At 40.6% G+C, this 13937-nt stretch overlaps 1 protein-coding gene across 8 annotated transcripts in view; it reads left to right on the plus strand.

Annotated features, from left to right (window-relative positions):
• STON2 (stonin 2) overlaps positions 1 to 13937 on the plus strand; it is a 138421-nt gene that overhangs the window by 18441 nt on the left and 106043 nt on the right. For 4 of the 8 annotated variants that reach the window (XM_034992297.1, XM_034992301.1, XM_034992300.1 and 1 more), the window contains one exon: positions 12902 to 13177. In XM_034992297.1, coding sequence (XP_034848188.1) covers positions 13090 to 13177 — 88 coding nt within the window. In that variant the 5' untranslated portion in view covers positions 12902 to 13089. Of the gene's footprint in view, positions 1 to 7529; positions 7618 to 8242; positions 8380 to 12901; positions 13178 to 13937 lie in introns of those variants that run through there. The other 4 variants (XM_034992295.1, XM_034992303.1, XM_034992302.1 and 1 more) reach the window with 2 other exon arrangements.

Below are 13937 nucleotides of genomic sequence, written 5' to 3' on the forward strand. Positions count from 1 at the left end.
TTCATACACAGAAACCCACAATGAAATATAGTTTTGCTATACACAGGATAACTATAGGAGTTACAAATCATGTTCATTGAACTCTTCAGGCAGAGTGGTTTGGTAATGGGACATGAATTGAAGGTTGTAGGAGGCACCTCTTTCAATTGTTGCAGTATATTCCTGTGACTAAATGTGTGCTTCCATTTTTAATCATATTAAAGACCTTGGGTCGCCTGGGTGGCTCAGTCGGTTAAGCATCCAACTCAGGTCTTGATCTCAGGGTTGTGAGTTCAAGCCCTGTATTAGGCTCCACTTAAAAAAAGGATAATATTAAAATCCTTCACGAGTCTGGGGCCGTGGGCTGATTGGCCTCTCTGGCTTCTGTAATATCTATTTCTCTATCCCTGAAACTAGCACAGAGTTGGGGCTGACACATTGTAGGCTCTCCGTTCTTGTTGGTTGACTGAATGAATGAGCCAATGATCTTTAGAGAACAGTCTGAGAATTTAGAATGATTTGGGTTGGAATCCTAGCACTACCATTTACTAGCGCTGTGACCTTGAGGAAGTTACTTAATCTCTCTGTTCTCAGCTTTTGTCCTCTCTAAAGTGTTGATATTACTAATAGCACCTACCTCAGAAGGTCAGTTGGAGGAACAAAGGGGATGATGTGCCTCATCTATGGGATGACAGAAGTGAGCTTGCGCATGAAGAGTGCTTGGGGACAGGGTGGGGGAGGTAGGAGATGGGTCTGTGGGCATCGTTGTTAATAAAGGGAGAGCCGCTAAAGCTGCTGCCCTGCGCTGTGCCTCTCCCTCCCCGAGCGGCCATGCAGAAGAATGACTGGTGGCCCCAGGGGCGTTGCCAGAGCACCTGACTTTGTTTTCGGGGGCCCTCACCCTTTCCCCGTTCTGTTGCTTGATTGACAACAATGTGCAGACCTTACTTTTGGAATAATGCTGCAATCGCCTGACTACTCTCACCCACATTGTCTCACTTAATAATTATTCAGAATTGTAAAATTGCCTGTGGTTTCAGGAAATTCCTGCCTTTGTTATAACATGTCTGGTACCTGCCCCTCTCCTGCCGACAGAGTTAGCACTGAGGATATTTGCTCCTAAATTTACTGAGTTCTTTAGCAGCATTTTCATTTTTTTTTCTCCAAGCCTGGGATTCAGAGCATCTCTCATGGAGAACGCTCCGTTCCAAACTCTTTTTCTGTTTCCACGAGGCCAGGTAGAGAATGGTCTGGTTGGTCCGGGACCTCTGCCTCCCACATGTCCATGTACTGAAGAGCAGAGCATGGCAGCACTCCCTAACTTGGGCTCCCTCCTCTTTTCTGTCCAGTTGGAGTCACAAGGTCCTGGGCTCTGAGTGGAGCTTCATGGTGTGTCTCCACACTGCCCATGCATACGAGAACATCAGCCACCCTCCTCTTTGGCTACAGTTTCTCTCTAGATGACCTGATCCATTCTGTGTAATGATGACTTTCCAATTTCTATTGCTAGCCCTGAGCTCCAGATTTGCATGTTGAAGTACACAGTTGACCTCTCTCTTGGATGTCTAATAAGCATCCCAAATGCATCATATTTAAAAAGAAATATTTATTTTACCCGTAGATTCTGACTCCTTCCCTCAACCCAGTCAATGGCAGTACCATCCAACCCAGTCCTCAACCAGAATCCAGGAGTTACTATTCCACCTTTGCTCTCCCTACATATGGTATCCATTAGAAACTTGGAGACCCTGCTTCCAACATCTATCTCAGATATGCTTCATTCTCTCCATCTTCATTGCCCCCATCCTGATTCTGGCCACTATAATTTTTTTTTTGATAAATGAAACTACTTTTGTTTTCAGTTACAGTGTACTAAGTCACATTAGTTTTATGATATCTTTATTACCCTGTACATTTATAATCAGTAGTAAGAGAGTTCTTAATGCTTTGACAAAAAGTTTTAAAGATCACAAAACAATCATATTTTTCCCTTTGATAATGAAAATTGCTTTGCATACTTTCAACTAACATGGTCATTTTTTAAGAAAAAAAATTTTTTTTTAAAGATTTTATTTATGTATTTGATAGAGACACAGTGAGAGAGGGAACATAAGCAAGGGGAGTAAGAGAGGGAGAAGCAGGCTTCCTGCAGAGCAGGGAACCTGATGTGGGGCTCGATCCCAGGACCCTGAGATCATGACCTGAGCTGAAGGCAGATGCTTAATGACTGAGCCACCCAGGTGCCCCAAGAAAAATTTTTAAAAACTGTGTTCCAATACATAGAAAATTTACTATCTTAACCATTTTTAAGTGTTTTTTAAGTTCAGTGGCATTAAATACATTCACATTGTTGGGCAACCATCCCTACCATCTATTTCCATAACTCTTTTCATCTTTCGGAACTGAAATTCTTTACCCATGAAACACTACCTCCCCACTCTCCCCACCCCTACTCACTTCAGCCCCCAGCAGCCACCATTCTACTGTTTCTGTGAATGTGACTACTCTAGGGACCTCATATAAGTGGAATCATATGGTATTTGTCCTTTTGTGACAGACTTATTTCATTAGCGTATGTCCTCAAGGTTCATCCACATTGTAGCAGCATTTCCTTCCTTTTGAAGGTTGAATAATATTCTTTTGTATGTAGATAGCACATTTGTTTATCCATAACCCCAGGGATAGGCACTTGAATTGTTTTAGGCTGCTGTACCTTTCTTTCTTTTTTTTTTTTTTTAAAGATTTATTTATTTGAGAGAGAGAGAGTGTGTGTGTGTGTGTGTGTGTGAGTGGGGAGAAGGGCAAAGGGAGAGAGAGAATTTCAAGCAGACTCCCCACTGAGTGTGGAGCACAACGACATGGGGCTTGATCTCATGACCCTGAGATCATGACCTGAGCTGAAACCAAGAGTTGGATGCTCAACCAACTGCGCCACGCAGGCGCCCCTTCAGGCTGCCATCATCTTTCATCTCAACTGTATGACAGCTTCCTAACTGTTCTTTCCACTTCTACTCTTTCCTCTTCCCATCTGTTCTCCACTCAGCTTCTGAAAAGGCGCATTAAATTTTGTTGTTCTTTAAATCCTTCATTGACTTCTCATCGTGCTTAGCATAAAATCTGAACATCTTAGTTTGGCTTGCAAGATCCTATATTCCTAAAAACGAACTGCCTTTACAACCTTATCTTAGGCTCCTTGCTCACTCTACTCCCAGTTCAAGGTTTTTCTTGTTTGTTTGTTTCTATCTCAGACTCTGCCTTTGGTTCCCTCTACCTTGAATACTTTCTACTTCCTGTCCAGTCATGGTTGGCTTCTTCTCATCCTTGAGGTAGTAATTACATGTCACCTCTTCAGAGAGATCTTCTTCTATCACCCTAATAACTAAGATCCCTTGTTATTCCTTGTCTTAACCCTGTACTGATTTGTAGGTATTTTACTTGTTTATAGCTAACTTGTTTCATCCTTTTGGATATAAACCCCTTGAAGGCTTATCTATTTCATATTTATCTCATTTACTTTTTGTATCCTGAACATCTAGCAGGTGTTTGCTAACAATTTAGTGGATGAATTAATAAATATCCTGTTAAAAAAAAAAAAGTTTGAGAGGCGATTCCACAATCTGTTCTACTTCTCCTTGCCTTCCTTTTTGCTCACTCTCCCCTCATCCAGCCTTTAATACATTCTAAAATGTTAACATCCCTTGTTGTTAGGAAGAGTCATTGGTATGATATCATCATTACTGCACCAGTAAACTGGTTGAATATTCATTAGCCTCCTGATGTTCAAAGGAAAGGTACCCAAAATTGTTCTTTAATTTTTTATATTAAAATGATCACTCTTCCAGCCTTGCCCCATGTCTCTGGAAAGACAAGCTAATTTTGTAGTGGTCTAAGTAACTAAGGAAGAAATCCTATGTAGTATGTTCCAAAGTGCTACATGTGTAATTTTGTGTTCTTTTGCTGTTTGTATTATTTTTAATTTATTCCCTACTAGGGATTATAGTTGATGTCAGTTGAAGTGCAGTCCCTTACCCATACTGGGAAGTTATTTTTAAAAGACTTGTCCCTCAAGATTTTGAGCTTTAGAATAAATTCTCCCATTTTTAAACTATGAAGCTGGCATGGGATGGGTGGGTCCTCTATCCACAGTATCACAAAGTTGAAATTAAGGATTGGCCCACTGTGTGCTCACTTGGAACTGAGTCTTCTCCAAACTTATGCTTGTTGTTGGCAGGATTCAGTTCCTTGTGGCTTTAGGATTGTAGTCACCCTGTGGTCATCTCTGTCTCAGTAATGGAGACCTTTCCTCTCACACTTTGAATTTCTCTGACTACTTTTGCTACCAGTGAGAGAAAACTCTCTGCTTTTAGTCACCCTAGGATGTGGATATCATATGGGGGTCATCTTAAAATTCTTCACAGTTAATCTAGAATTGCATCCATCTTTATGTATCAGAAAACCTTATTACAGTAGTTTAAACAATATCTTTTTCACATAATAAATATAGAGATGAATGATTATTGATACTGGCTCAGTGGCTCAGTGACTGTGATTCTCTTGTCCTTTCATTTGTGGTTGCAGTGTGATTATCTTAGCTCCAGCCATCACAACCATATTCAAGATAGGAAAAAAAGAGAAAGGGAGAAGGATCGGGGCTGCATGAGCATTATGTCTACTTCATGGAGACATGCAATGCAAAGCAAGACAAAACAAAGACCAAAACACTCTCAGAACTTTAGTTCTCATCATACCTCTATCTGTGTCTCATTGACCAGAATTTGATCAAGTGGCTACCGCTAGGTGCAAGGGAGTGGGAAAGCAGGAATAGAAATTTTTTGTGACTGGCTTAACCAGTAATGACCCATCCCCTGGTGCTGGATGAGGAGAAGAAATGGATATTGGGTATCCAGCTAACATAACTGTTATACCTATTTTCTGAAAGGCAGAATGTGGTGTAGTGGAAAGAGTATAGAAGTTAGAGTCAGGAGACTTGTGATCCTGTCCCAACTCTGTCATGGTTCACTGTGTGACCTTAGGTTAGTCAAGCAACCTCCCTGAGTCAGTACATGTATCTGTCAAATGAGAGAAATATCTGCTTTACTTAGGGTTATTGTAAGAATGAATTGACATAATCCATGAAGTTCTGTGCATCCTGGAAATATATACTACTAGTAATTTTGGGGTTTTGGTATAAAAATAAGAGTATTTCTTTGATTTCAAGAAATGTGTGTGTGTGTGTGTATGTGTATACACACACAAATACACATATTTAAAAATATTTTATAATCTCTAAAATGAGATGCATTTTACAATCTATGGCATCTTAGTTTCAGTGAAATATAATAATATTTTGTTTAGCTTCTTGGAAAGTCTCAGGGTTATGCCTAGGAATATGGCCACCATTGGGGCCCGCAAGATTCCTATAGACTCCTAGGCAACTGAGAGTCTTATGATGGAACATCTAAAGTGATAGACCTATGGCTCTAAAATACAGATGGAAAGAAATTATCCATACCAACTCCTTACTTTCATACAGGCAAAATATTAGTATTCCTATTCCAAATATGAAACTAAAGTGAGCTGAGTTTACCAAGATGGAGTAAGCCAGGACCTCCTAAGAGTTTGAGGTATTAGAAAGTCTTCTGTAGACCTTAAAGGGTGACTTCCTGCCAGGGTTATTCATTACATTCTGAATGTAACACACTGGTCAGGCACCTGGGAACGTCCTTCAGGGTCACTGCCTCAGGAATGCACCAAAGATCAGATACAGCCTGTTTTTTAGGCCAAGCATGACTTAGAGACTTGATTCTGAATGTGGAGCCATAGAGTTCTTTAATAACACAGCTATCAGGATTGTTTATTTTGAAGAAAAATCACATAATAAAATATTTGTAATTATAACCTTGAGATACACATATATGCATGCATGTAAATATATATATATTTATATGTGTGTATTTGTGTATGTGTGTATGTGTATATAATACACAAATAATGACTTTAGAGGGGACAAAAACAGACATGTAGGGATGGGGAATTATGGTGTATGTGATTGAAAGAGAAATAGTGGGGAGTTGGTTCACAGAGAATCATGGATACATACTGATGTTGGTTGAAATATGATATATATTCCTTTTGGAGTTCTTATGTATGGTTGACTTGAGGCTAGGGTGTTCATTTTATTCAACAACTTCCAGGGGAAGAGGAGTGATCAGTCTTGTCTTTTTTTAGTTTTTAAAGAATAATATATTTAAATGAAAGAAAAAATGGTAAAAAGATAGTAGAAGCATACAACCAAAGCTACTTACCTTTTCCTTTGGGAACATCAAAGCACCTGTTAATTAAAATGTGTGTGTGTGTATGTTTGTGTGTGTGTGTGTTTTCTCCAGTGTTCAGATTCTGTTAAAATGAACTCTGTTCTCTCCTAAAGAAAAAGACTTGAGAAGAAGGAAGAGAAGCAGTGTTCCAGGTCTTGAATCTGATATAGGTCTTTGTCATAGGGCAATTGTGCCTTCCGGGCTTGTGAAGTTGTGAAACAAGTGGCATGGTTACTTTAACTTCATGATTAAATCTTTGTGATTTCTTTAGCCCACTGTGACAGAGGTCTCAGAGTACAAAACCATGCTGGATATTATTTTGTATCATACATTGCAAATTCTGAGTGCGTAGTAGATGTTCAGGAAGTTGGTTGAATGTCTTGCTTTAGAAGAAAGCTTTGCAGAAATACATACGATCTATGTGGTCTTAGTTTTTCCTTCTTTCTTCCCAGTTTTCTTTTTGACCTTGAGATGCTTGTCTTTGATCAGAAAAAGGCTGAGGCCTTACTTTAGGGTTTGGAATCGGCAGTAGGACCTAGTTTGAGATGTTTCTGCATAAACCCCAAACAGATGGCTGGATAGCATTTGCCAGTAGCCTCAAAACCCAACAAGTGGATGCAGACATGTCCAAAGTAACTATCTAGTTGAATACATATGGCAAAGAGAGAGAAGAGGGAGCTGTCTAAATTCTCAGATTTAAATAACCTTTGTGGCTCACTAACCAAACAAGAATTATGTTACAGTATTATAACTCACAGTTATCCTAACAAAACAAAACATTTTCTCAGCTCTGAAGGGATGGAATTCATCCATATAGCTATATGAAACCCTCCTTTCCTTTTCGTATGATTTATGAAAGTTTTCTTAAACTTCTAATTAACATTTCCAGGACATCAGTATAAAATCACCCTAATTTAGATGATCTGAACTGGACTCTTTTTTTATTTTTTAAAATGATTACAAGTCAGAAGGAAATATTTCAGGGGAAGACTTCCAATTTGGGCTGTAACTGGTAACAAACTAGTCTTTGTGCAGTGTACAGCCATGAAACTACTGGATAAAATGTACGAGGCAACTGTTTTTAGGTATTGGTCAACAGAAATCACAGTATTTCAATCCTGAGAGAAGGAAAGCTCATGAAGTGAGCCTGATGATTACCTTGGCTCTCTTCCAGGGGAGAGTTTCCTGATGCAGCATCATATGCTGGAGTCTACACTGAGCACAGCAGTCCTGCTGAGCTAACGAAACAGAGATCAGAGTCTGGGGCAGTTGAAGCAGCTGGAATCTGCTGGACAAGGCATTAGAGAAGAGAGAGTAGCATGGGGTAAGGGGGAGCAGAAATGTGTCTGGGTATACCCCGGGAATCCTTGGCCTGGCTGGAGTGCAAATGTACAGACTGAAACCATGTGAGATTTACCAAAAGTGCTGGCTCCAAGGTTGAGACTGGGACCAAAATACTAGAGGTCAAGCAATATTGGGAGTTGACAGTCCAGCCCAGCCACACTGGGAAGATCTCCTTAACACGTTATTAACATTCTAAGCATCCAGAAAAGACACAGAAAGTCTTTGTCTTAGGGGTAAGGAACAAGCTTCCAAGCAGGGTTGGTAAAACTCTTTTAAAGAGTTAGATGGTAATTGTTTCAGGTTCTGTGAACTATACAGCATCTGTTATAACTACTCAAATTTGCTGTTGTAGAGCAAAAGAAGCCATAGACAGTATGTAAGTGAATGCACATGGTTTTGTCTCAGTATGACTTTATTTACAAAAAAGGGCAGAGGGCCAGCCTTGGGTCATGGCTGCAGTTTGCCTGCTGCTGTTCTAGAGTAAGACCTACTTCAGACCCACCCTAATAAGGCGTGGAGCCAAGTGCTGCTGAAATCCGCCATGGAGATTGAGTTTGGAACTTGAGTTCTGCAGTTGTTAGAGGAGCTTTGGAGATATCTTTGGCTTTTCACAGATCCATCCAACAAAGTGGAAGCCTATACAAGATGAATGTGAGCAAGCATTTTGACTTCTGTCAAAAATCAGCTCTGCAGAGGAAGATCAAATCCAGAATGTCTTCAGTATATCATCAACAATTAATAGGTATGCAAAAAAAGTCAATAGAAACTAATCCCCAAATGGCCCAGATGTTGGATATGGCAGACAAAACCTCTAATGCAGCTATTACAAATATGTTCAAAGAACTAAAGGAAAACATTGTCATAATGAGTGAACATATAGGGCATCTCAGGTGAGAAATAGAAACTATAAAAGAATCTAATGAAAATTTTAGAATAGAAAAGTGGAATAACTGAGATGAAAAATTCACAGAATGAACTTAATGGAAAATAAAGATGATAGAAGAAAGAGTCAAGGAACTTGAAAACAGATCAGTAGAGGAGGAGAGAAAGCCAACTCCTCATCAGAAACAATAGAGACCAAAAGACAAACTACTGAAGGAAAAGAAAAGTCAACCTCAAATTCTATGTCTACTGAAAAATATCCTTCAAAAAACAAAGATGGAATAAAGAGTGGACTATTTTAGAGCCATGCTGTTCAATAGAAATAGAGTATAAACCGTATATGTATTATTTTACATTTTCTAGTTGCCCCATTTAAAAAATGTTAAAAGAAACAGGTGAAGTTAATTTTAATTGAGCCCTAGCACAGAGCTCAGTATACATTCCTGATGATGCTGGTCCCTGACTTTGCCCAAGACACTGAGGTCCTGTTGTGGCTGATAGCTCCCATCTCCAAGCTTCTTGTCAATGCAGTCTGAGGAATGTTAGTCTCCTGTAGGCACATTTCTTCAGTCACTCTCCCCTCTTAAACCTTAGGCAGCTTACCATTTCCCTCTGAACTCTTCTCCTCAGCTGTTAAGTCTACCAGTCCTCTCTCCCCACATTTCCTCAGTAGACACCTCAGCTTTTATCAGACTGACCTCTTCACTGGTCTAGAAACAAGCCCAAAGAGTCTGACTCTTATTCTTCCCTTATGCTGATCCTCTGTCCCGAGGATGTCCTTAGATATCCTTACTCTTCCCTTCTGGTAGTCCAGAACCAAGGATATCCTTCCAATCCAAGAAATCTCGGTTTTTTTATGGTTCCAGCCCTTGCAGATCTCTCTCTGGCTAGACAGCATTTCTGGTATGTCCTGTAGCAGAATTATTTCCAGATTTGTTGTGTTTGCTCTTCTGTGTCCCCAGCTAGATTGCAAGCTGCTTGAGGGTCACTGGCTCAAAGGTGCTTAGTATATGTCCAAACACATAGGGCTCATGAATGTATATCAGAGGATTGGCACACAACAGACCCATTTCTGTGACTCCCATCTTATCCGCCGACTGTGTTTTCCACCCCCAGATTTTAGTGTGTAAGGGATGCTGAGAAAGAAGCTGCTCTCCAAAGTGGCAACCCAGAGACTTCAGTGAAACTTACAGTGTCTTTTGGTCATTCCTGCTGCTGATATTGAGTCACTACCCATTTGTGGTGATTTTAAGCCTCACTTTATGATTCACATTCTAAAAATGGGGTGAGGTTTTTATAGAGAGCCCAAATTCCAGTGTGAACTTAGCCTCACAATTACTGGGTTCCTCTGTGGTTTCCAGCTGCTGGTACAACCACATCTTGTGGCTTATTGGATGTGGCTGTTTCATGGCAAATACCCAGAATCCGTTTCACAGGATTATGGTAGGTGGTTCGCTGTAATAAACTTGTTCTACCAGGCTTTCTTGGGGCTGCTTATTATCCGTAACCAGCCCACGTCTGGATCTGGGATGGACAAGCTAAGGAAGTGTAGATAAGGCTTTGGGGCTTCTCTTTCACTCATACTTTCTGAGTAGTAGTCTTGGTCCCTTAGCCAGACCGTGCCTGTATCTGTAAAGAGGAGGTTGAGTGCTTGACTCCAAGTAACATCTGGGAGAACTGGTCTAAAAATGATTGAAAAGAGAAATCCCTAATGCCAGAATGTGGAAATGACAGAAACGGCAGGGAGAGGTTTCCATGAAATTTGCATCCTAGTCCCAAGACTTCACTAATGAGCTGGGTGACTTCTGGCAAGTGATTTAACAACAGCAGTGATGACTGTAGCTGACATTCATACGGAGTTTGGACTGGAGCCCGGCATGTAGTAAGCCCTCTGTGCGGTCACCTGTGGTTACCATCATCATTGTTACCGAGGGCTCATTACTCCCAGTACTAAGCACTCCGTGTATATTATCTCTCTTAAGCCTTAAAATTATGAAGTGAGTCTTGTTATTCCTGCTGTACAGGGGTGAAATGAGGCTAAAAGGCTGTACAGGATTCAAATCCCAGGCCCATGCTCTCATTCTCTGTTGCTATGTTTGATTTCCTTAGGCCTCCGTTTACTCATCTGTGAACTTGAGAGTTAGACTGTTGGTCTTGAAAACCTTTGAGCTCTAAAATTTCTTGGTATTTGTCCCATTGCCTTCACCCTTTCCCTTCTCCTCTTCCCTTGTCCCCTCTCCCCCACCCCCCCACACTCATCTGTGAATTTTGCTGGATTCATCATCACGGGGTTGGGAGGATGTTTTCCCCATTGAGCTATGACGCTGCATGTGTCAGCACATGGACTTGTATTGTGGCTTTTTTGTTGTTGTTGGACCTGGCTTATATGCTGCTGTTATAGGGAGAGGAGGAGTCTTGACTCTTCTCTTTTGCTGTCTTATCTTGGCCTGCAGCCACAGACTCATGTTTGATAGGGCTTGAGAACAGCTTTCAGGGACAAGCCCGCCAGAGGCAGCTCTAGGGTCTCTGGGCTCTGCGTGGTTCTCTGGTGAGATCTGGTTTTGGAGCTCTGTACTCTCCAGGCTGTTTGCACACGTCTGGTCCCGTGGTTGGTAAGAATCTTTGGAGAGGGACTTGGAAGAGAGATTTCCAGGCTTTCCATTCTCTGCACAGCTGGGGTATCCTGGCAGATTTCCACATGGGGAGTTTTCACAGATCGTTTCATTATGGTTCTGTTGTAATTGATGTTTGTAAAGTACTTTAGTTGGGTGATTTTTGCATATATTCTGGTACTTTTGTGTGTGTGTGTGTGTGTGGCTGTGATCCAAAGATCAGAGTGTTTGGCACCAGAAGACCTAGGTTTCAGGGATGTATCGATCACTTCCTAGCTTGGTGCATCTAACACACCTGCTTATTATATCTCCAGTTGATCATTCTGTGGATATCAGGGAGAAAAAAGAGTCCATTTGTCACTGTTCTGGGATGTGTGAATTCTTCCAGTTAGAAGCCTGGAGGAAACATCTTAGGGCACCAAACAAGGGCCTGGAAACAATGAAAATGTTGGATAAGCCACTCCTCCCACTCCAAATTTCTTCATCTGTAAAGAAATTATAGTTATATCTGCCTTACTCAACTAAAATGGCTATAGAATCAAATGAAGTATCATTTGGCTCAGGTCATGATCTCACAGTTGTGGGATCAAGCCCCGCATTGGACTGTGCTCAGTGCAGAGTCTGCTTCAGATTCTTTCTCCCTCTCCCTCTGTCTCTCAAATAAATAAATAAAATCTTTCAAAAATATATAAAAAAATATGTTTCTGAAAATTATAAATGTATGCAAGCAGTTATTTTTAGGCAGTATTGTACAGCAAAATTGTTTTAGCTCCCAAAAAAGACAAAAACTATTACATATTTCTGTTCTGGTTAACCCCAGCATAGATTATTTATAGCAGGTAATAATCTATACTATAATTTCCTCAACATTTTTTTATTATGCACCAGTCAGAAGGCTATGAGTTAAATTTTTCTAGACTAAAATGAATATTGGAAGTATTCCATTAATAAGAACTGATATTGTTCAGGACAAATAGTAGCTCTTTTGTGGAAACACATTAATTTTGCATTATTTCAGATTTTATTTATCATAAGAGCAAGAGCTAGGTTCAGATTGTAAATGGACATTAATAGTACAAACAGAATTATGAGTCTATTAAGTATCTTTCTATATGCATAGAACATAGTTGTGATGTGAGTAAAGGCTAGACTTTTATGTACTAATTCAAATTGGCCTAAATTGAAAATATGTTTCTTTAACTCACATTTTTTACTAAAGCAAATATTCCCTTCCCATTTACTCCAAATGAACAAGATGACTCCATTTCTATTTCTCTTGATTGGTAAACCATGCTTGGAGGTACCATCTGGAGGTGGTTGGGTTTCTGCCAAGGATTTAAATCAGGCTTGCAAAGAGCTACCTGCCTAAGGCAAGAAAGTGCTATGATTTAATAGGAAAGAACATGCTTTTATTTTACCATCTAGTAAAAGAAAGTGAAAATACTTTGAAAAGTTTTAATTTTTGTTTTACAACAATGGCATTGTATTATAAATAGAAGTATTTCCAAAATATAATAATTGGAGAAATTTAGGATCTGATTGCTAAAACTTGCATGATTATTTACAAGTCTGATATGAAGGCCTATACAGAGATCTTGATGCTAAAGGCAGATATTTCTGTACAAGACATGGGGACAAGACAGGGCAGAGAGAATACAAGTTGGAAACCACCCACACCTTTTTGTGGGCAGCGTTGAAAACCCTAGACCTGTGTGGGTTGGATATAATGTGATAGTTGTCCTTTTTAATTTTTATTATTTTTTTAAACAGATTTCTGCCCGGCAGATTAGCCAAAGGCAAGAGGGGCCAATCTCTCTACGTTCTGAGTGCCACCCTCTACAAGATCCTCGCACCAGAGCCAAGACCCAAGTCCACTGTGCTACCATACCTCCACCCCAGACATTACTCTGGGGTCTGTCTGAGGCGATCAGTGTGAAGATGATCAGTGCCTTCCTAGCATGACGACCTTGGACCATGTGATCGCCACCCACCAGTCAGAGTGGGTCTCCTTCAATGAGGAGCCACTCTTTCCTGTCCCTTCCGAGGGTAAGGAGCACTCTCATTTCTTAAGTGAAAAGATCAGCAAAGAACCACAACTGTTTATAATGACTTCTGCTTGATCATTCTTTGGGTGGCATCTTAATATGTGAAAAAGAGCCGGTTTGTCACTTTCCTAAGGTGCACATTTTTCCACTTAGGAGCCTGGGGGAAGCATTTTTAGGAACCTTTGAGTCCCAAACAAAAGGGCCTGGAAACACCAAAAGTATTGGGTGCTTTCTTCTAAGGAGCATAAACTTCGTATTTACAAACTACTTTGTACTCGGCCTTTTATGGTGTCACTCCCAACAGCAGTTTGGAGTTCCTTGGTTTTTAAAACATAGCTGTGAAGAGTGACAGGCACTAGAGACAGATTGCTTGGGCTCAGATCCTGGCTCTGTCACAGCTGAGTGATATGCCCTTGGGTAGACGGTCTCTTTAACCTCTCTGTGTAGTTGTTTATTTGTGCAGTAGGGGTAATCACAGTACCTTCCTCAGGGGGGCTGTGAGGATTAAATGAATTAATATATGTAAAGTGCTTAGAACAGTGCCTGGCATGTAGGAAGAGCTCAGTTAATTGTCATCCACGATACGATGAAGATGGCTAAATTGACTTCTAGGGACCTGGTCCTCAGGGATGAAGGTCAAGGTAGGGGACGGGAGATGTTTGCAGAGCCTTGTCGGCTGGTTCTGTCCCACTGCAGCTACCACTGCCAACTGCTATCAGCCCAGCTTCATTGAGAGCACCTGGAAAGCGTGAGTTGACAGG

This window comes from Mirounga leonina, unplaced genomic scaffold (assembly GCF_011800145.1).
Source record: "Mirounga leonina isolate KUSES-001 unplaced genomic scaffold, KU_Mleo_1.0 Mir_82, whole genome shotgun sequence".
NCBI lineage: Eukaryota > Metazoa > Chordata > Mammalia > Carnivora > Phocidae > Mirounga > Mirounga leonina.